Source organism: Orycteropus afer, unplaced genomic scaffold (genome assembly GCF_000298275.1).
Source record: "Orycteropus afer afer isolate SDZICR_OR568_19922 unplaced genomic scaffold, OryAfe1.0 scaffold00136, whole genome shotgun sequence".
Taxonomy (NCBI): domain Eukaryota; kingdom Metazoa; phylum Chordata; class Mammalia; order Tubulidentata; family Orycteropodidae; genus Orycteropus; species Orycteropus afer.
The window spans coordinates 3,678,438-3,700,597 of record NW_006921723.1 but is presented as its reverse complement, the minus strand read 5'-3'; the positions used below and the strand labels follow the sequence as shown (position 1 = coordinate 3,700,597).

Here is a 22,160-nt window from a genome sequence, read left to right as displayed (position 1 = left end):
GGCCATGCTCTCCTCAGGTGTAGGTTCATCAAGTGGCACATGCCTTGGATTGTCCCACTGCCCCAAATTGCTTGATTAAGATGGTGTCTGCCAACTTGTTCTCTTTAAACTTACTCTTTTTCCCTTTGTAATAAGTATTCTAGGAGCTCTGGTAGCATAGTGCCTAAAGTACTTGACTGCTAACCAGGAGGCTGGCAGTTCAAACCCACCAGCCACTCCTCGGAAGGAAGGTTGGGCAATCCTACTTCCGTAGTGATAACTGCCTCGGAAACCCAAGGAGGGGTCGCTAGGAGTCGGGGCCGACTCGATGGCAAAATAACATAACAACAACAACAATAAGTATTCTGTAGGGAACTATTTGAGATAGTGTAAATATCCCATTCCTCCTTAAACTTTCAATTGGTTTACTTATTTTGTGTCAGTATGGAGTCATAGAATCCATTAAATCAAACTTTGTCACTCTGATTGTCCCAGATTTGGCCAGTAGGAGCCCATTCAAGCTGGCCTCATGTCCTTTTAACATATCTCCTTACTGAGACCTCTGTACTGCTGCTACAACATGTTCCACCCCTTTCTCCAAGGAGCATGGTACAGCTGGGATATTGCTCCCTTTAGGCATTATTGGGAAGCCAAGAGCCGAGGAGCAAGTATGAATATATACACAAGTTTACACACACATTTATGCACACATACATGCGTATTTCTCTGTATCTGTACACATTGAAAACCTTGAGTTCATTGCAGTGTCTTTCATTCTAATCCAACACCGCAGGTCTCATTCTCCTTTTTGTTGATATTTTGTTTTGTTTTATGACGTTACTTGCAACCCCAAAATGGAACAGCGCTCTTAACTTTCCCCCGTGCTTACCATTTTCCTTCGTCCTTCTTTCTCACCCCTTCCTGCCTTCTGAGAGTTACCCCCGGGCAAAGGGTGCCCTTTTGATCTCATATGATTGGTTGTTCCTAAGGAGATGTACCTCCCTGATGTTATTGTTCACCTTATAGGCCTGTCTGTCATTTGGCTGAAAATTGAGTCACAGGGGTGAGTTCGGTTTCAGGCTTGAAGGGTGTCTAAGGACCATAGTTTCGAGGGTTCCATCAGTCTCTATCAGACTAATAAGGCTAGTCTTTTTTTTTATGAATTTGAGTTTTGTTCTATATATTCCCCCCACCCTATCCAAGAGCTCCTCCTAATTGTGATCCCCTTCAGAGCAGTCAGCAGTGGTAGCTGGGTACCATCTAGTTTTTCTGGTCTTAGGGTCTTAGATCCTGGGGTTCATATGGTCCATTAGTCTTTTGGACTAATTGTTCCCTTGTGTGTTTGATTTTCTTCACTCTTCTTTGCTCTGGACAGGAAAGCTCATTCTCTTTACATGCACCGTGTTGTTGCGCATTTAATGGGGATGCTGGCCGGCCACACCCCTGAGTGAAACTGGGGCACATGGCAGCATCACCTCCTCTGCAGGGTCCCACATCTGGCAGTGGCTGTGTGTAGCCCAGTTCTGGAGTTCCTAGGCCTTTCCTCCTGGCTCCCATTGTTACTGATCTGTTAAAATTAGAGCATTTCTTTGGATGAAAAATAAAATTGTTTATTGCAGCAGGAACAGTCCATAAGTGCTGTGTTTCTTGGCAATGGCTCTTAAAGTCGGCAAATGGAACTCTTTCCTAACACGTTCTCTGGCTGCATTTGTATTGCAGTGTTTTGCTGGCTCTTCCTTTGCCCTGTCGTGGTGTGCAAGAGAAGCTGCATGGGAAGCCGAGCCAAGAAGGCTGGGTGGGAATGCAGGTTCCTTACAGGGCCGCCAAGCTGCAGCTCACGAGCATGCAGATGCAGTGAAGTGAATTAATTTGCCTATTGGGTTGAGGTTTTAGTACCTGAAGCTGTGATGTGTTTTAATCAAAAATTAGTTAGAAGTGATAGGAATTCACTTACAGAGTATAATTATTCCTCAGCTCGAGAGTGCATGGGGCGGGCACTGGTAAGTATTTTTAAGGGGTAATAGTCTTTCAAAACCATGTGGGACCAAGAAAGTTAAGTGACTTAAACAAGGATTTACCTACAGTCTGGCATCAGTGAGTAACCTGTGGGGCCTTACCGCGAAGTAATGCAGGTGGTTCTCAACACAAGCAGGTTGTGTCCCAAAAGTCTGCTCCTTTCAGAGTTGTCAGAACCTCAGTGCCCATTACCGCAAGGAAACCATGATAGAAGGTGCTCCTTGATAAATATACCAGTGATTAGTGCTCACCTCTCCTGGGGATCAATTTGGAGGCAATGGAGGGGGCAGTTATGTTGTTGTTGTTAGGTCCCGTCGAGTCATTTCTGACTCATAGTGACCCCATGCACAGCAGAACGAAATACCGCCCGATCCCACGCCAGCTCCGTGATCCTTGCTATACTTGAGCCCATTGTCAGAGCCACCATGTCAATCTATCTCATTGAAGGCCTTCCCCTCTTTCATTGACCCTCCACCTTACCAAGCATGACATCCTTCTCCAGGGAATGGTCCCCTCTGACAACATGACCAAAGTAGGTGAGACGAAGTCTGGCCATTCTTGCTTCAAAGGAGCATCTCGGCTGCACTCCAGGACAGATCTGTTAGTTCTTTTAGCAGTCCATGCATTCTTCGTCAACATCATAACTCAAAAGCATCAACTCTTCTTCGGTCTTCCTTATTCATTGTCCAGCTCTCACATGCATACAAGGCGATTGAAAATACACCGTGGCTTGTGTCAGGTGCGCTTTAGTCCTCAAGGAGACATCCTTGCTCCTCAGCACTTGAAAGAATTCCTTGGCAGCCGACCTGCCCAGTGCTACACGTCATCTGATGTCCTGACTGCTGCTTCCATTGGCATCGATTATAGCAAGCAATGTGAATTCTTTGACAACCTCAATCTTTTCTCCATTTATCGTGATGCTGCTTATAGGTCCAGTTGTGAGGATTTTTGTTTTCTTTGTATTGAGATATAATCCATACTGCAGACTGTATTCTTCAATCTTCATCAGTAAGTGCCTCAAGTCATTCTCACTTTCAGCAAGCAAAGTTGTATCCTCAGCATATCTCAGGTTGTTAATGATTCTTCCTCCAGTCCTAATGCCATGTTTTTCTTCATATAGTCCAGCTTCTCAGATTATTTTCTCAGCATATAGATTGAATATGTATGGGGAAAGGAAACAACCCTGATGCACTCTCTTCTTGATTTTAAACCATGTAGTATTCCCTTGTTCCATTAGAACGACAGCCTCCTGGTCAATGTACAGGTTCCTCATGAGTACAATCAAGAGTTCGGGAATTCTCATTCTTCTCAATGTTATCCATAATTTGTCATGATCCACACAATCAAATGCCTTTGCATAGTCAATAAAACACAAGTAAACACCTTTCTGGTATTCTTTGCCTTGAGCCAAGATCCATCTGACAGCAGCTATGATATCCCTTGTTCCACATCGTCTTCTGAATCCAGCTTGCACCTCTGGACGTTCTCTGTCAATATACTGCTGCAACCATTTTTGAATTATCTTCAGTAAGATCTTACTTGCATGCGATATTAATGATATTGTTCTATAATTTCCGCATTCTGTGGGATCACCTTTCTTTGGAATGGGTACAAATATGGATCTCTTCCAGTCAGTTGGCCAGGTAGCTGTCTTCCAAATCTCTTGGCATAACCGAGTGAGTGCCTCCCATGGAGCTTCTGTTTGTTGAAATATCTCAATGGGTATTCTGTCAATTCCCAGAGCCTTATTTTTCACAAATTCCTTCATTGCAGCTTTGACTTCCTCCTTCAATACCATTGGTTCTAGATCATATGCCACTTCCTGAAATGGATGAAGATCGACCAGTTCTTTTTGGTACAGTGACTCTGTGTATTCCTGCTATCTTCTCTTGATGTTTCCTGCATCATTCAATATTTTGCCCATAGAATCTTTCAACATTGCAACTCAAGGCTTAAATTTTTTCCTCAGTTCTTTCAGCTTGAGAAATGGCAAGTGCATTCTTCCCTTTTGGTTTTCTGACTCCAGGTCTTTGCACATTTCATTATAGTAATTGGCTTTTTCTGCTGGAGCTGCTCTTTGAAATCTTCGGTTCAGCTCTTTGATTTTGTCATTTCTTCCACTTACTTTAGCTACTCTCCACTCAAGGGCAAGTTTTAGAGTCTCTTTTTTCATCCATTTTGGTCTTTTCTTCTTTTCTCGTCTTTTTAATGACCTCTTGCTTTCTTCATGGATGATGTTCTTGATGTCATCCCACAGTTTTTCTGGTTTTCAGTCATTGGTATTCAACACATCAAATCTATTCTTTAGATGGTCTCTAAATTCAGGAAAGATATATTAAAGATCATATTTTGGTTCTTGTGGACTTGTTTTAATTGCTTTCAGCTTGAAGTTGAACTTGCATATGAGCAGTTGATGGTCTGTTCCACAATCAGCTCCTGGCCTGGTTTTGGCTGAAGAGGTTGAGCTTTTCCATCGCCTCTTGCCACAGATGTGGTCAATCTGATTCCTGTGTGTTCCATCTGGTGAAATCCACATGGACAGCTGCCGTTTGTGTTGTTGAAAAAAGGTATTTGCAATGAATAAGTCATTGGTTTTGCGAAATTCTACCATGTGATTTCCAGCATTATTTCTGTCACCAAGGCCAAATTTTCCAACTACTGGTGAGTCTTCTTTGTTTCTAACTTTTGCATTCCAGTCACCAGTGATAATTAACACATCCTGATTGCATGTTCAGTCAATTTCAAGCTGTAGAAGTTGATAAAAATCTTCAATTTCCTCATCTTTGGCTTTGATGGTTGGTGCATAAATTTGAATAATAGTCATATTAACAGGTCTTCCATGTAGGCATGTGGATATTATCCTATCACTGGCAGCATTGTACTTTAGGACAGATCTTGAAACATCCTTTGTGATGATGAATGCCATGCCTCTTCAAACTGTCATTCCCGGCATAATAGACCATATGGTTGTCTGGTTCAAAATGGCCAAAACCAGTCCATTTCAGCTCACTAATGCCTAGGAGGAGGCAGGGGAAACTGAATTTGAGAAAGTTCCAGCAGCATCAGTTGGAAGGAGGGTCTTCCTAGGTTACTGTGGCACCACAGGGGCATCCTCAGCCTGCAGGTGGGCCTCACCCTCCTTATTCGGTGAGTGCCTGTAGTGGGCCCGGTCTTCTCTATGCCTGTTGTCTTGGTTTGATGACGATGCTGTGCCAGTGGGTGGCTTCTCCTCCTATTCTCTAGAGCCGTTTGTGAGGTACAGGGGTGAGCTCTTCCTGCCATGTGGCAGAGCATGTCTGTAAATGGTCTGTGGCCTGTCAGGGAGAGAGATTTAGTACAAGCATCTGTTTTGTGAGCCCAGTCATGTTGTAGGTGCTGGGTTTTTCTCAGGGACTGAGACCATGGCGGTCCCGAAGGAGCAGGGTCATCTCAGACAGATGCTCTGGAGAACATGGAGGCATTTGTATGGGGCTGCTGGAGACTCAAGGTTAGATTAGGGCCAGTGAGCCATCACTACTTCCTGTTGGGGAAGTCTCCCCAGCAAAGGACTCATCATTGCATTCTAAGTCCCGGAGGCAGAAGTGAGTTTGGTGTCATGGATCTGTGGAAGCTGGTGGAGCTGGGCTGGAGGCAAGTGGAGGAGCCAGCCCTAAAGGACCTGGGCTCTTTGGAGAGTAGGCCACCTTTGACACCTCCTCACCCTTCACCCCTCACTCTTCACCCCTCACTGCTCACTCTTCACCCTGTACTGCTTACCCCCACCCTTCACCCCTAACCCTTCTCTGCTTACCCCTTATCCCTACGCTCAGCATGTACTGTGTTTCCTGCTGGTGCTACATACTGGACACTCCTGCTGTCCCTAGTCCCCCTCCTGCATACATACACACACATACACACATACACACACACACACAGGGCTGCTCCCTTCCCAGCCTCGTTCCCTACCCTTTTTCTTCTTGTCATGGGCACCTGGACTTCTCACAGCCCCCTCAGTGTTCTCATGCTGTTGCAGATGGCTGTCACCTTCCTGGAAATTCAGACTCTTCTTTCTTAGCAGTTGGGCTGTGGGCACAGAAGGCTGGGTCCTACCACCTGCCTTTCCTTTCCCTGCCCTCTATCATCACAGCACTGACTAGGCAGGAAATGCCCTCCTTCATAGAATATGGTTGTGGTCCCTGGGGTTAGCATCTGGCCAGACTTCCAGTGAAGTTGACTTTGGTTCTTTGACTAACGAGAAGTTTGTACTGGTGAGAGTAGAGTGCATCTTCTGAGAATGTGGGCAGGAAGTGTCAACTTGAGCAGAATTGCAGTGGTACACTGGGTCTGTCCCTGCCAGCTGTGCCCAGCGACCCCACCTCTGTTCCTCCAAGACCCTGTCCCCAGAGGTAGCGTCAAAGACCTCATTTCACTTGATCACCACAGAGCCCCAGCTTGTACCTGGCTGTCAGTCGGCACTCAGAAAGGGGTCCAAAAGCATCGGAAGGTTTTTGGAAACCAAGTAGTCACCCAGCTTTTCTTCTTAGTGATTCTTCTCACCCAACAATAGAGACAGTGGTGCTGTCACCTCCACATTGACTAAAAGTGAGGTGGTGCTTTCCCTGGTCAGGGCACCTAGGATGTGCTGTCAGCCCTCTGTCTGCTCCAGCTTCCCTCCAGCGGCACTGCCACTCAGGTGTGGGTGGTGGGGATGGAGCAGCCAAGGCCTCAGCCTCCAGGAGCTCCAGATGGCAAGGAGCAGGGACAGAGGGGAATGTTCTGGACTGCAGGCCACCCTTATGATGTGTACTGTCCAGGCTATGCAGGGTGCCGTGTTTATGTACACCAATCTGAAGGGCCTGGTCCAGAGTCCAGCAGGGGCCTCTGAGATCTCCACTGTCTTTGCTGCTTAACCTGTGAGCTCAGCTGCCTCCCATGGGGCAGGGATCGCAGAAGTGGCTCAGCCCACCTCCCACCTCTGGTGCTAGAGGAAGCTGGCACACAGTCTGCTGCCAAGCAAGAGCACTACTGAACAGGTGAGGGGTCAGGTCAGGTGAACAGGTGAGGTGACCAAGTAAGGTGAATTGAGATGATCAAGTGAGATGACCAGCTGAGCAGGTGAACTGGGGTGAAAGTTAAATCATCTCTAAATCTTCAGTTTTTTTTCCAAAACAAAAAACAGTGTCCTTGTTTCATTACAGAAAGAAAATAAAAACAGCTTGGTTGGGGTATGCTCCTTTTTGTTTTTTGTGAAAAAAAATCGTGTGTCAATGTTCACAGGGTGATTTTATCTCATTGTTTGGCTTGCAGAGGTTTGATTTACTCTCGATAGAAAGGGAACAGAAAAAAGTCCGAGCAATTGGAGGGGTCGCCATCCTTCTAGATCCCACCTACTATCTGAGTGGCTCTAACAGACAGACCAGTCAGCCATGTCCTGGAGCTGAGCTCTGTGTCCCCGGGCCTCTTGCCCACCAGCTGAGGGCCTTGGGGACTTGAAGCGTCAGCTGGAGATGAGTGTGTGTGTAATTGTTGATAGCCAATAGACGGGTGGAGGTGCCATCAAGGGTTAGAGGGCCAAGGGGGTAGTGCCAGGGCAAACAGCTTGACAGAGGACAGACAAACGGAAGAGCTGTGTTCCTAGCAGCCACTGTGTAATTTGTGACAATGGTGGTGATCAGAGACAGGGCTTTTCCTGCATGACTTCTATTTTCTTTTGTTTTCGTTCATACATATGCATAAAGCAGACATTCACAACCTTAGAGAAATAACCTGGACGCATGCTTGCTTCTCAGCAAGACCCTGGTTAGCCCCTGCTGGGTGGGCATTGTCACCCCTTCTTTCCTGACATCAGGCCATACACAGTTGCACATGGAGCAGTAGGTAGTGTGCATCCTACAGATAGTTCCTATAAGGCTGCAGGACTCAGCCTCCACGACCCGAGGCCAGAAGAACTAGATGGTGTCCAGCTACCATTGCTAACCACTGTGAAAAGGATTAGAATAGGAGGTCCCAGATAGAGTGAGAGGAAAATATGGAACAAAACTCAAAATCATAAAAAAAAGACTAGGCTTACTGGTCTGATAGAGACTGGTGGAACCCCAAGACTGTGGCCCTTAGACACCCTTCAAGCCTGAAACTAGTCACCCCTGTGACTCAGCTTTCAACCAAATGATAGGCCAGTAAGGTGAACTGTAACATCAGGGAGGTACATACTCCTTAGGGAACAACCAGTCATATGAGATCAAGAGGGCAGCATGTGCCCGGGGGTAAAACTCAGAAGGGAGGGAAAGGACAAAAGGAGACGGTAAACGCACAGGGAGGAGGCGGGAAGAGGCTGTTACATCGTGGGGACTGCAGTCAGTGTCACAAAACAGAATGTGTTTGAATTGTCAGCTCTCACCCAAATCACAAACAAAAGCGAAAATCCTGTGAGATCAGTTCCAGAATTGAAACTTGTCAATGGAAGGATGCTCACTTTTTCAGTGTTAACAGGCTTTCTAATCCTGCACCCCAAAACTGTATCAGCCCATACCTGTGAGGAGTCAGTGAGAAAAAGGCACAGGTATTTTGTAATCATGCAAATTATTTCTATCTAACCTCATGGCTAGGCTCTCAAGTGTTTGCTGCTAAACAGACGAATGAAAAAATGCCATGCACACATGCACATGTGTGGAGAAAGTGTATGTGAGACAATGTGTATGTGAACTGTTGTATGGAAAGTGAATTTGCTCTGTAAACTTTCACCCAAATCCCAATTTAAAAAAAAAATGGGGTCTCCAAAACAAAGCTCCCTGATAAAGGGCCATTTTCCTTTCATTTTTCAGAAAGAGGAACTGAAGGTAACCTTAAACGATGGGTGTTCCTGGTATGAGGGAAGTGCAGCGTGCCAGGCTCTGCAGCCCAAAGAGGCCACAGGGCCAGGATGTGCTGACACCAAGAGCAGCCAGCAGTGACAGACAGTGAAGTGCTTGTGCAAAGAATTAGGGCTGATACTGAGAGGTTTGAGGAGACAGTCTGAGGGTGTATTCTGGTATCATGGGGATGCCCAGATGTCCCCATTCCATAAACAGGTTATAGAGAATGCAAGAAAACACACATAAAGAAAAACCACCTTTGAGCTTGATTCATATTTTGGTGTGTTACTTTCTGGGCTAATGTCTGGTTTCTATCTCTTCAACCAAAGCTTGAAAAAGAAATACTGATAAAAGTGAGATGATGCAAAAAGAACCCACACGTTTGATGTCTGTCTCAGGCGAAACAGGCTAGAGGGTCACAGAGGGGCCCCGATACTGCACAGGAGCCCCAGATGCAGTGAGCGCGCACAGCGTCTGCAATGACCCACACTTGTTCTTCGGTGCCGTCAAGCTGGTTCTGACCCATAGTGACACTACGTGCAACGGAACAAAACATTGTCCGGTCCTGCAGCGCACATCAGCAACAGCTAAAACGTGATCACAGTACATCCATAAATAATGCTATAAAGCCCCCAACAATCATATCTTCAGTGCCTTTGAATAACATTTAGGTGTTCTTAATGTCCTATTTCTACTAATAACAAATTACTACAAACTTTTTTTGCTTTTCTACCCCCTCTCCATGTCCCCCACATACATAGACACATCATACATACCTGAGAAAATTAAACTGAGCTGACAAATAGTTTTTTCATCTGCCTTATTCACCTAGCATTATATCTTGAACTTTCCATGGTTAGCAGACTACTGGCCCCAAAAATGTTTATGTCCTAAGTCCTGGAACCTGTGATTATGGTAACTTATGTGCAGAAGGGATTTGAGGTTGCTACTCAGCTCACCTGACGATCGAGAGATTGTCCTAAATCATGGTCACAGGGGCCTTAAAAGTGGACGAGGGCAGAAGGAGGAGGTCAGGTTGATGTGGTGTGAGAAGGACTTGACCTGCTAGTACTGGCTGTGAAGATAGCAGAAGGCCATGAGCCAAGGAATGCAAGGCAGCTTCTAGAAGCCAGTGAAGGCAAAGAAATGGATTCCTTCCTCCAGAAAGGAATGCAGCCCTGCAGACACTTTAATTTTAGCCCAGTGAGACCCATGTCTCAGGAACTGTCAGAGAATAAATCCGTGTTGTTTTAAGCCACCAAGTTTGTAGTAATTTGTTACAGTAGAAATAATACACTAAGAACACCTATAATGTTATTAAAAGTCCCTGAAGATATGATTGTTGGGGGCTTTATAGCATTATTTATGGATGTACTGTGATCACATGTTTTAGCTGTTGCTGGTGGGGGCTGCAGGACTGGGCAGTGTTCGGTTCCGTTGCACGTAGTGTCACTATGGGTCAGACCCAACTTGACGGCACCGAAGAACAAGTGTGGGTCATTGCAGATGCTGTGCGCGCTCACTGCATCCGGGGCTCCTGTGCAGGGGTCGGGGCCCCCTCTGTGACCCTCAGCCTGTTCTGCCTGAGATGTAAACCAAGTGTGCGGGTTCTTTTTGCATCATCTCACTTTTCTCAGTATTGCTTTTTCAAGCTTTGGTTGAGAAACGGGACGTCTTGGAGAAGTTAGGCTGCTGATCTGTATCAGTATCAATATCAGCTTTGTGGTCAGATCTGCTGGGGCTTTTCTTTAGTCCAGAGCTCTGGTATAAGGTTTGTGGCATGTTTACTAGTTGCTGAAGTAGGTATTCTAAGGAAATTCCTACCAGGGTATCTCCTGAGTACCTTCCCTTTTGACTAGGGAGTTTTTGACAGAAAAGTTTAATCAGTACATACCAAAAAAAAAAAAAAAAAAAAAACTATATAGGGAACAACAAAATAAGTGACTAATGACTGTAAATATATAATATGATTAAACTGTAATTTTATTTGGGCACTTCAGTGAGTACCATATTTTTCTCATATAATGTGCCTTTGTAATAATAAGTACACATCACAGCGTGCATAGAAAACTTAACATGGAAGGAGGTTGTGTGGTTTGCAAAAAACTGTGTAACGCATGTGTTATTTGTGTAAAAACATGGTAGTTGATAGTATTAATGAAACATTTCACACTTAGTTTTTCCACGAAAGTCCAAACTACATCTCTATCATCACCTTCCTCCCTTCCTCCCAGCCCCTGTCTCCTCGGGAACCTGCATCATCCACCTGTCCCCTCATCTGGCTCCTTCTGTGGCAGACATTTTCACTATCACTAGAAAAGCCACTCCACATAAGGCAGGCCAGGCAGTCTACTTTTGTAAAGATTTACCACCTCAGAAACCCAATGGAGGTTGCTATGAGTCAGAATGGACTCAATGTTAGTGAGGTTTTTTTTTTTTTTTTTTCAGAGAAGCAAACCAAACACAGACACCCACAAAACCACCCTCCCTGGGTCAGACCCTTGCCACATCCTGTCCTGTGCTGCATATACTGTGGAGCTTCCTAGTCTACTTTGCACCCCTCACAGCTGTTTTATATAGGCTGGTGGCGCTCTCCTAACAGCTCTACCCATGCTATTCAACCCTTTGTGACTTTTTCTGTTCCTTCTGTGACTTTCCTGATAACCTGTTCAGTGTTCTTTCCCAACCCTTACATACTAGTGGAGTTTTGCCCACATGGCTTCCGAAGTTGCAGTCTTGCCTCTCCATCCCATTGGACTCTGTGCCACTTGGACCAGTGTGATAGCGGGTTACTCAGTGTCTGTTACCAAATTTGGTAGTAAATGAAGTAATCTTTGCCCCTGAAACTGTTCAGACATGACGCCAGGGCCAGTGTTTGTTGCATTTCATTTTCTCTCCAGAAAAAAAATACTGATTTATTCATCTCTCTTATCTAGTGCTAAGCATTCGTGGCATTCAGGAAGAGGACCCCCCGGATGCTCAGCTCATGAGGCTAAATAACATGCTGCTGGCTGAGGGCGTCTCCAAGCCGGAGAGGAGAGGAAGAAGAGGACCGGCAGTGGCCGGCACAGCGACACCAGGTGGCTGTCCAAATGACAATAGCATTGAGCACTCTGACTACAGGGCCAAGCTGTCCCAGATCCGACAGATATACCACTCTGAGCTAGAGAAATATGAACAGGTGATCTTTCTGCGCCGAAGACTTTCTGTCATGTGAATGCGCATTTGTCAAAGCAAACCGGGACGACTCAGCGCCTTTATTTTGCGGCACAGAGCAGGGAGCCCTCGCCATAGGCCTAGCCACAAAGATGGCAGGTCTTCCTGAGAGCCCTTTTCATTACTTCCCAGCCTGTGTGTGAGCCACCAGGGAGCGGGCAGGTGGCTGCTCTGTGGAGCTGCTGCCCCATGCCACCCTGCTGGTTGATCACAGGCTGGCTATCTGTGTCCCCCATCCCAGGCCTGCCATGAGTTCACCACACACGTCACCAATCTCCTCTGGGAACAGAGCAGGATACGGCCAGTCTCCCCCAATGAGATCGAGCACATGGTCAGCGTCATCCATAGCAAGTTCAGAGCCATTCAGATGCAGCTGAAGCAGAGCACATGCGAGGCCCTGATGACCCTGCGCTCGCGGTTCCTTGATGCCAGGTCAGGCCCCACACCCTCGCCTGGGCTCCTCTAGGGCCAGCTCTCAGGAAGATGAATGGAATTGGATAGCGCCAGGGACCTCTGGTAGCATAGTGCCTAAAGCACTTGACTGCTAACCAGAAGACTGGCGGTTCAAACCCACCAGCCACTCCTTGGAAGGAAGATTGGGCAATCTATTTCCGTAGTGATACTGCCTCGGAAACCCAAGGAGAGGTCGCTATGAGTCGGGGCCAAGTTGACAGCACACAACAACAACAATAACAACAACAACAGGGACCTGTGAGCCTGTGCAGGGGCTCTGGCCACTGACATAATTGTAGACCTGACACATCCTCTTTTGTGTAATGATCCCCTACATCTCTGGCCAGTGTTTTGAAGTGTTGCTTGCTGCTGAGGGGTGGGGGGATGTTGATATGAACACTGGCTGGTCCATCTGTCTTTGCAGGCGTAAGCGGCGGAATTTCAGCAAGCAGGCCACGGAAGTGCTGAATGAGTATTTTTATTCCCATTTGAACAACCCTTATCCCAGTGAAGAAGCCAAAGAGGAGTTGGCCAAGAAGGGCGGCATCACGGTCTCCCAGGTGATGGTCCTCCCCTGCCATGCCTCCTTCCTGCCAGCTGTACCTGGAAGTAGAGGAGGGTTAGGTCCAATGAGGACACCCAGGGATTAACTAAATGTGTGGACAGATGGAGCAGGAACTGAGTGTGCAGGCCCAGAGACAGCCAGGCTGGGCTCAGATCCTGGCACTGCACTCTGGGCTCTGTGGGCTCCCTCCTCCCCAGTCTGATACAGGAATGGAGGCAAGTGCATGGACCAGGAAGCCATGACTAGGCATACCCTCAGATGATGTATGTGCAGAGTAAGTACCCCTAGAGTATATGTCATGCGTGTGGAACATGAAGCCCCCCTGAGGTGTGTGTGGAGTGTGAGTGCCCCTGAGGGGATGCGTGTGGAGCGTGAGGATTCCCTGAGGAGGTGTGTGGGGGTTGTGAAACCTCCCTGAGGAAATGCATGTGGAGTATTGTTCTCCACAAGTCAAGCTTTCCCCAGGAATGGTTCCATTGCCGTCAAGTCATTTCAACTCATAGCAGCTCTCAAGGACAGAGTAGATCTGCCCCATAGGGTTTCTAAGGCTATAATCTTACGAAAGCAGACTGCCATATCTTTCTCCTGCAGAACAGCTGGTGGGTTCAAACCTCTGACCCTTCTGTTAGCAGCTGAGCACTTAACCACTGAACCACCAGGGCTCCCTTGGAACATCCTGTTGTTGTTGTTGTTGTTGTTGTTGTAGGTGGTGATGGTGGTGGTGGTGATGGTGGTGATGGTGGGTGCTGTCAAGTCAGTTCTGACTTACAGTAACCCTATGAATGGAACAACCCTACAAATCAAAACACTGCCCAGTTTCATCAGGTTTGCAGTGGCCAGTATTTCAGAAATGGACTGCCACATCCTCTGTCTTAGTCTAGAAGCTCCACTGAAACCCGTCCACCATGGGTGACCCTGCTGGTATTTGAAATACCTATGGCATAGTTTCCAGGATCACAACAACACACAAGCTACCACCGTCTGACAAACTGACAGACGAGTAGTAGTGGGACCTTGTTCTGGTTACCTAATGCCGCTCTGACAAGAATATACCACAAATGGGATGGCCTTAACAAACAGGAGTTTATTCTCTTACAGTTTGGAATTCAAAGTTCAAGTTCAAAGTGCCAGGCTCTGGGGGCTGTGTGAAAGCCCCTCGGCCTTGGGCTTCAGCTTTGCCTCTTGCTCCCAGCCCACTGAAGCTAGAGGCATCTCTTTGCTCAGGCAGCTACTGGCTGCTGAAGCTAACAAGCCCAAGGTCGACTAGTAAAAAGGCATGGTCCCGATGTTACCAAACCACACGGCAGGCCATTAATTCAAGTCCACTTAAGTCCCAAGGTCGGCAGAGCATGGCAGGCTACTGAATAACAACAGGGCTCCATGCAGGGTCCAAGCGTGCCATAAACTAGAGACCATTCCCCAAGGCTTCTGCTTATATACAGGAAGCAGACCACATTCCCAAAGGCAGCTACTCAGCTGCTCACAGTAGATTTCACCATGGAGCTGATTACCAGTCTTATCATGGGGAGTACTACATCCAGTTGTCCAGCCACTCAACCAGGCCCAGCCAAGTTGGCACACAAACTGAACCACCACAGACATCCTGTTGTTGTTGTTAGGTGCTGTTGAGTCATCTCTGACTCATAGCAACCCTTTGTACAGCAGAACAAAACACTGCCCAGTCCTGTGCCAGCTCCACAATCCTTGCTATACCTGAGCCCATTGTTGTAGCCACTATGTCAGTCCATCTTGTTGAGGGCCTTCTCCTTTGTCATTGACCCTCCACCTTACCAAGCATGATATCCTTCTCCAGGGAATGGTCCCTTCTTACAACATGACCGAAGTAGGTGAGATGAAGTCTGGCCATTCTCACTTCCAAGGAGCATTCTAGCTGCACAGATCTGTCAGTTCTTTTAGCAGTCCACGGTACTTGCAGCATTCTTCGCCAACACCACAAGTCAAAAGCATCTACTTTTCTTTGGTCTTCCTTATTCATTGTCCAGCTCTTGCATGCATATGAGGCAATTGAAAATACCATGGCTTGTGTCAGGTGCACCTTAGTCCTCAAGGAGATACCTTTGCTCTTCAGCACCTGAAAGACGTCTTTTGCAGCAGATTTGCCCAATGCTGTATGTCATCTGATATCCTGACTGCTGCTTCCATTGATGTTGATTGTAGAACCAAGTAATATGAAGTCTTTGACAACTTCAATCTTTTACACATTTATCATGATGCTGCTTATTGGTCCAGTTGTGAGGAATTTTGTTTTCTTTATATTGAGGTGTAATCCATACTGCAGACTGTAGTCTTTGGTCTTCATCAGTAAGTGCTCAAGTCATCCTCACTTTCAGCAAGCAAATTTGTGTCATCAGCGTATTGCTGGTTGTTAATGAGTCTTCCTCCAATCCTGATGCTACATTCTTCTTCATGATTATTCTTGTCAGATTATTTGCTCAGCATACAGATTGAATACATATGGTGAAAGGATACAATCCTGATACATTCCATTCTTGATTTTAAACCATTCAGTGTCTCCTTGTTCTGTTCAAATGACAGCCTCCTGGTCTATGTACAGGTTCCTCATGAGTACAATTAAGTGTTCTGAAATTCCCATTTTTCTCAGTGTTATCCACAATTTGTTATAATCCACACAATCGAATGCTTTTGCATAGTCAATGAAACACAAGTAAACATCTTTCTGGTATTCTTTGCTTTGAGCCAAGATCCATCTGACGTCAGTCAATGATATCTCTCCTTCCACATCCTCTTGTGAATCCAGCTTGCATTTCTGGAAGTTCTCTGTCAATATACTGCTGCAACTGGTTTTGAATTATTTTCAGTAAGATTTTACTTGCATGCGATATTAATGATATTGTTCAATAATTTCCACATTCTGTGAGATCACTTTTCTTTGGAATGGGTAAAAATATGGATCTCTTCCAGTCAGTTGTCCAGGTAGCTGTCTTCCAAATCTCTTGGCATAGCCAAGTGAGTGCCTCCAGCATGGCATCCGTTTGTTGAAACATCTCAATAGGTATTCCGTCAATTCCTGGAGCCTTATTTTTTTAACACTTCCTTCAGTGCAGCTTTGACTTCTTCCTTCCACACCATTGGTTCTTGATCATATGTCACCTCCTGAAATGGATGAACATCAACCAATTCTTTTTGGTACAGTGACTGTATATTCTCTCCATCTTCTTTTGATGTTCCCTGTATCATTCAATATATTGCCCATAGAATCTTTCAGAATTGCAACTCAAGGCTTAAATTTTTTCTTCAGTTCTTTCAACTTGAGAAATGCTGAGCATGTTCTTCCCTTTTGGCTTTCCAACTCTTTGTATATTTATTATAATAATTGACTTTATCTTCTTAAGCTACCATTTGAAATCTTCTGTTCAGCTCTTTCATCTTGTCATCTCTTGCATTTGCTTTAGCTACTTCGTTCAAGGGCAACTTTCCAAGTCTCTTCTGGCATCCACTTTTGTCTTTTCTTCCTTTCCTTTCTTTTTAATGACCTTTTGTTTTCTTCATGGATTATGATCTTGATGTCATCCCACAATTCCTCTGGTTTTCAGTCATTGGTGTTCAATGCATCAAATCTGTTCTTTAGACAGTCTCTAAATTCAGGATGTTGTTGTTGTTGTTATTTGCTGTCGAGTCAGCCCTGACTCATATGGATATATTCAAAGTCATATTTTGGCTCTTGTGGACTTGTTTTAATTCTCTTCAACTTCAAGTTGAACTTGCATATGAGCAGGTGATGGTCTCTTCCACAATCAACTCTTGGCCTTGTTTTGGCTGAAAATATTGAGCTTCTCCATCGCTTCTTGCCACAGATATAGTCAGTCTGATGCCTATGTATTCCAGCTGGCAAAGTCCATGTGTATAGTGCCATTTGTGTTGTTGAAAAAAGGCATTTACAATGAATAAATCATTGGTCTTGCAAAATTCTATCATGCAATCCCCAGCATCATTTCTGTCACCAAGGCCAAATTTTCCAACACCAGTGATTCTTCTGTGTTTCCAACTTTTGCATTCCAATCACCATTGATGATCAGCACATCTTGATTGAATGTTCAGTCAAGTTCAGACTGCAGAAGTTGGTAGAAATCTTCAATTTCCTCATCTTTGGCTTTGGTGATTGGTGTGTAAATTTGAATGATGGTAGTATTAACGGGCCTTCCTTGTAAGCATATGGATATTATCCTATCACTGACAGCATTGTACTTCAAGATAGATCTTGAAACAGTCTTTATGATGATGAATGTCACGCCATTCCTCTTTAATTTGTCATTCCTGGCATAGTAGATCATATGGTTGTGTGATTAATAATGGCCCAAACCGATCCATTTCAGCTCACTAATGCCCAGGATATCAATCTTTATGTGTTCCATTTCATTTTTGACAACATCCAATTTTCCTAGGTTCGTACTTCATACAGTCCATGTTCCAGTTATTAATGGATGTTTGCAGCTGTTTCTTCTTGTTTTGAGTTGTGCCACATCGGCAAATGGAGGTCCTGAAAGCTCTACTTTATCCACATCATTAAGGTCAGCCCTACTCTGTTGAGGCAGCTCTTTCCCAGTCGTATCTTAAGTGCCTTCCAACCTGAGGGGCTCATCTTCAGACACTATATCAGACAATGTTTCAGGGCTATTTATAAAGTTGTCCAGTAATATATCAGACAGTGCTTCACTGCTATTCATAAGGTTTTCACTGGCCAATTCTTTGAGAAGTGGATGGCCTCTTCCTTCTTCTGAGTCTGCCTCAGTCTGAAAGCTCCGCTGAAACCTGTCCACCATAGACAACCCTGCTGGCTTTTGAAACACTGGTGGCACAGCCTCCAGCCTCACAGTAACATGCAAGCCACCACAGTATGACATACTGACAGACAAGTTCCTCTCCCTTAGTTGTTCCAAACTGCTTCGCTCACTTCCTGGCCTTCCCCCTACCCATTCTGGCCATCTGCTGGCTGCCACTTCCTGCCTGGGGCTCTCCCTCTTACCTGTTCTAGCCATCTGCCCTGGCTGCTACTTCCTGGGACATCATAGGGGTTAAAATATGGGGTGTAGATGTTGTGCAAATTGTGAGCTTTACCTGAGGAGAGGGTAAAGGAAGAAGGGATGTCACCATTGGGGGATAGGGTGTCAAGAGCAAAGCCCACCAAAATTTTGAGGAGGAGCCTATAGGCGGACAGCTGGGCACCTGCATCTGGTTTTGCCAGAAGGACCAGGGCAGATATCGACTGCCTGGGGCCAGTGGTTCATGGGTTCCAGCCAGGGGCACAGGAGGTCTGAGATGGGGCAGAGCTGGGACACACCATCCACAGAGATGAGCCATGGCCAACAACTCTCTAACCAGTTGACCCTCCATCCCCAACTCACCAAGTAGAAAGTTTGTACCTCTAAAATTTTGAATGAATTCAAAATGGAAACATGTTTTGCAGCCATTGTTCTGATTTTAGCTTTGTTAGTTTTCACAAACTTAATTCCACAAAGAAGTTCTGGAACTTTCGTTGTAGGTAAGTGGGAACCAAGGGCTTATCTCAGGCTGAGTAAAAGAAGGCCACCTCATACTCAGGAGCAGGCAGGGAAGACACACTAGGAATAGGGAGCATACGTACAGGTGACTTCTTTTTGTGGTTAAAATATTTTTAAAATTTTCAAGAGAAAAGGTGGATCCAAAACTCCGCCACCATAACTGAACTGTTTTCATGAAACTTGGGCATGTGTTTCATTGAGATATTGAGGTGTTTCCAGTTGAGGGTGCCTCACTGCCCCCAGGAGACACTGGCCATGTCTGAAGACATTTGTGGCATTTGTCACAACTTGGGTAGTGCTACTGGCATCAAGTGGGTGGAGGCCAGAGATGCTGCTCAACACCCAGCGGTGCAGAGGACGGCCCCACCACAGAGAAGGATCTGGCAATGTCACTGATGCCGAGGGCGAGGAGCCTGCCCTGGAGACACCTGAACGCAGGTTTGGAGCCCCCTGGCTTCAGAAGCTGTTTTGGTCCTGGGCCAGCTCCTTCCCCTTGAGCTCGGTTTTCTTGTAGAATGTGAATGGACACGACTCTTTCTGGGTGGTCCTGAGGATCAGGTGAGGTCACTTGTGAGGTCCTTAGCTCAGTGCTGCCACATTTCGTCCACTCGCCAGCACTCATCCTTGTTATCACGTGATAGGCATTGGCCTCAACCACATTATTTCCTTAGGTTGGATTCCCAAAGGGGGTTCCTGAGAGCAGATACAGAATGTCACTGGTTGTCTGCCCCCTGTAGGGAGTGGATGGCCATTTATCCTCGCATATCACAGACATCCATGTTTCCTTCTAACCCTTTTCCCATTCCAGGTTCCAGCAGCACCTGATCTCTGAGGCAACACAGTTTGTCTCTGTCCTATAGAACACACCAGCCCCAGGGTGTCCTCAGTGACCCACTAGGACATGTCCTGGACCCAGCCAGGGCTGAGGGTTGTTGCTAAGAACGTGCCCCTCAGCTATTGAGAATAATGGGCACTTAGACGGGAGTCCACGGTGTGTCCACCTCCACCATCGCCTTGTCAGCTCAGCTTTCACAGGGATTTCCATGTGTGCCCACAGGTCTCCAACTGGTTTGGCAACAAAAGAATCCGGTACAAAAAGAACATGGGGAAATTTCAAGAAGAGGCTAGCAATTATGGGTCTAAAACAACAGTGGATGGCACCAAAGTTGGGATCCCAGGGCACCAAGCCAGTTGCCCCTTGACACCCAGCTCTGGTGAGTGAGGACCACCCCCACCCCGCTGGCACAGCCCCCACCCCCACCCCCAGCTGTGTTTCCTGCACAAGCCTCTGTCCATATTGGATGAAGATGCATCCCACTCAGCACATGTGCTGTGTGTACCCTGTGGGGACAGGAACGTCAATGCTGAGGAAGAGTGGGACCTGTGGGGCAGCGGGAGGTGACACGTGACCTGACCCTGCCCATCTCCAGACTAGCCAGACTGCCCGTGTCAGAGCTGTCTTACTGAGTCTTCCCAGCCAAGGTAGGGCAGGTTGTATCTGGGACATGGTAATGCCTCTCCTAATGCCTTCACTGTTCCAGGTTCCCCCAGCCTCTTCTCACTGACCAGTCCTGGGGATGCCTTCGTGAGCCCACAGGCATTGGCCTCCAACTATTCCCCCAAGGTGGAACCCGGCTCACAATCACAGGTAGATCAAAATCACAGTCCCCAACCACCTCATCTCCTTTGCGAGGGTCCGGCGGTGGGCAGTGTGCAGGTCCTGGGCAGTCTGTGATGTGATGACTGCCTCCAATGTGCAGTTCTGGGGGGATCTAAGGGCTGAACAAAGAGACCCCACCTCTGTAAGACCTGTCCCCTCCCACCCCAACCTGCCAAACAGAGTCTCCTGCCAGAGATGCCTACCCTCCACCATTGCTGAGCTAGGAGCCCTTTCTGACAGGCAGCATGGGAGGGCTGACAGGACGAGCCTCATTTCAGCACTGACTGCCTGGATGAGGGTCTGCCTGCCGTTTCTGAGTCCCAAGGCCTTTCTTACCCAGCCCTGTGTCTGGGCAGTTAGGAGGGCCGCTTGTGTTGACCATGCCATGGTGCCAACAAGAAGCCTTGGGCGCCCAGCATGGCCAGGACAAAGTCTCACATAATGGTGAGTGTGCCCTTCTGGGACTTTGTCTAAAATGCTGGGCTGTGCAGCACGTACCCCCATGGCCCCTGGGGCTCCCAAGTTGCCCACGAAGCCCATAGGGGCCTGGCCCTCACTGCAGGGAAGGTTAGGAATGGGATTCAGATGTCAATTGGGGGGCCTGATTGTGCCCTGTGTGCAATTTCCTGAAGACAATGTGCAGCCACAGATGTGACATGCTCACCACAGGTCTGAGGGGTGTGAGGCCTGCCTGGGTCCCTGGGGGCCTCAGAACTGCTCACTGGTACTGCTAGACCGACTCCAACTGATCTTACTCGCTGAGCCTGACTCAGGGCCATGCTTTCCACCTCTGTCTGTCCTACTGCCATAGCAACCCTGTAGGCCGTAAAGAGCAGTGGGGAGAGTGGTGCAAATGTGTGTGAGAGCAGCTTTGTGAGTGAAGCCCCAACCAGGCTGACAAGGCCCACGTGAGCCTTCTGCAGTGGGTCCAGACCTTCCCAAATAGTGAGGCCAGAGTCCAGCCACCCCTGCCATGAGCTGGCAGTGCCAGGCCCCCAGTGCTGACTCGTCCCCTTGTGTCCTGCCCTGCCCTGGCCCTGTGAGGCCTTGTCCCTCCTTGCTCACAGCTCTGTCCTACCCTGGCCAGAACCACAGCCTAGTTCTGGGGTACCCAAGAATGTCCACATCTCCAGCCACCCCTTCCCAGTCCCATGAGTGGGCACCTGCACAGAGCCAGCCCCTCTCCTCACCCACTTGTCACCTCCCTCCTGGGACACAGCCTCTGAACCTGCCATCCTGGCTTCAGATGACCATCCAGAGGGCAAGTGTGATGCCTGCTGTGGGGTGGCACTTGGCCTCCACATCACTGTCTGTGTCACAAGGGGCCGAGTGGCAGGCTGGGGCGTGAGGCCAGGACTGTGATGCCTTTGTCCCTTTCCCTCTTAGAGGTCCTGCCTGGACATGGGAATGAGGGCTGCCAGGTCTGTGGTCACCACAGCTGTACCACCCCTCATGCTGCTGTTGTTTCTTTCCAGACCAGGGGCAGTTGGTGGGGGGGCCCTCCCCCACTGCTCATCACATCACCTGCTGGAGATCTGGGAAGTGTTCACTCAGACGCATCCAGTTAAGTCTTGGGGACAGCAGAAGAGTGTCCATCATGGTCCTGGCACTGTCCCCACTCTTCATGCAGCTGATTACCTCAGATCCCAGGCCAGCCAGTGGTGGCCACCCACTCCACCTCAGCCCACAGTGCCAGCCTTGTCGCGTCCTCATCCCCATCTATCCTTTTCGTGACAGCCTGTGTGAAGTGGGCTGAGGTATTGCTCCTTTCCCAATTTGGTTTGTTTTTTTAAAATAACTTTATGGTAAGACTATGAATTGTTTCCTTTAGGACTTGTCCCACTTTTCCCATTAAGCTTTTTGACTGACTTTGATTTTGATGTGTTTTTACTACCAGAGCT

General features: G+C 47.3%; 1 protein-coding gene across 1 annotated transcript in view; it reads left to right on the top strand.

Moving 5' to 3' along the window:
- Positions 1 to 21,607, top strand: part of PBX4 (PBX homeobox 4) — a 78,420-nt gene extending 56,813 nt beyond the window's left edge. Inside the window, exons 4-9 of the mRNA XM_007945389.2 lie at positions 11,762 to 12,006; positions 12,283 to 12,473; positions 12,919 to 13,054; positions 19,657 to 19,813; positions 20,141 to 20,247; positions 21,506 to 21,607. Coding sequence (XP_007943580.2) covers positions 11,762 to 12,006; positions 12,283 to 12,473; positions 12,919 to 13,054; positions 19,657 to 19,813; positions 20,141 to 20,247; positions 21,506 to 21,607 — 938 coding nt within the window. The remainder of the gene's footprint in view (positions 1 to 11,761; positions 12,007 to 12,282; positions 12,474 to 12,918; positions 13,055 to 19,656; positions 19,814 to 20,140; positions 20,248 to 21,505) is intronic.
- Positions 21,608 to 22,160: the final 553 nt, after the last annotated feature.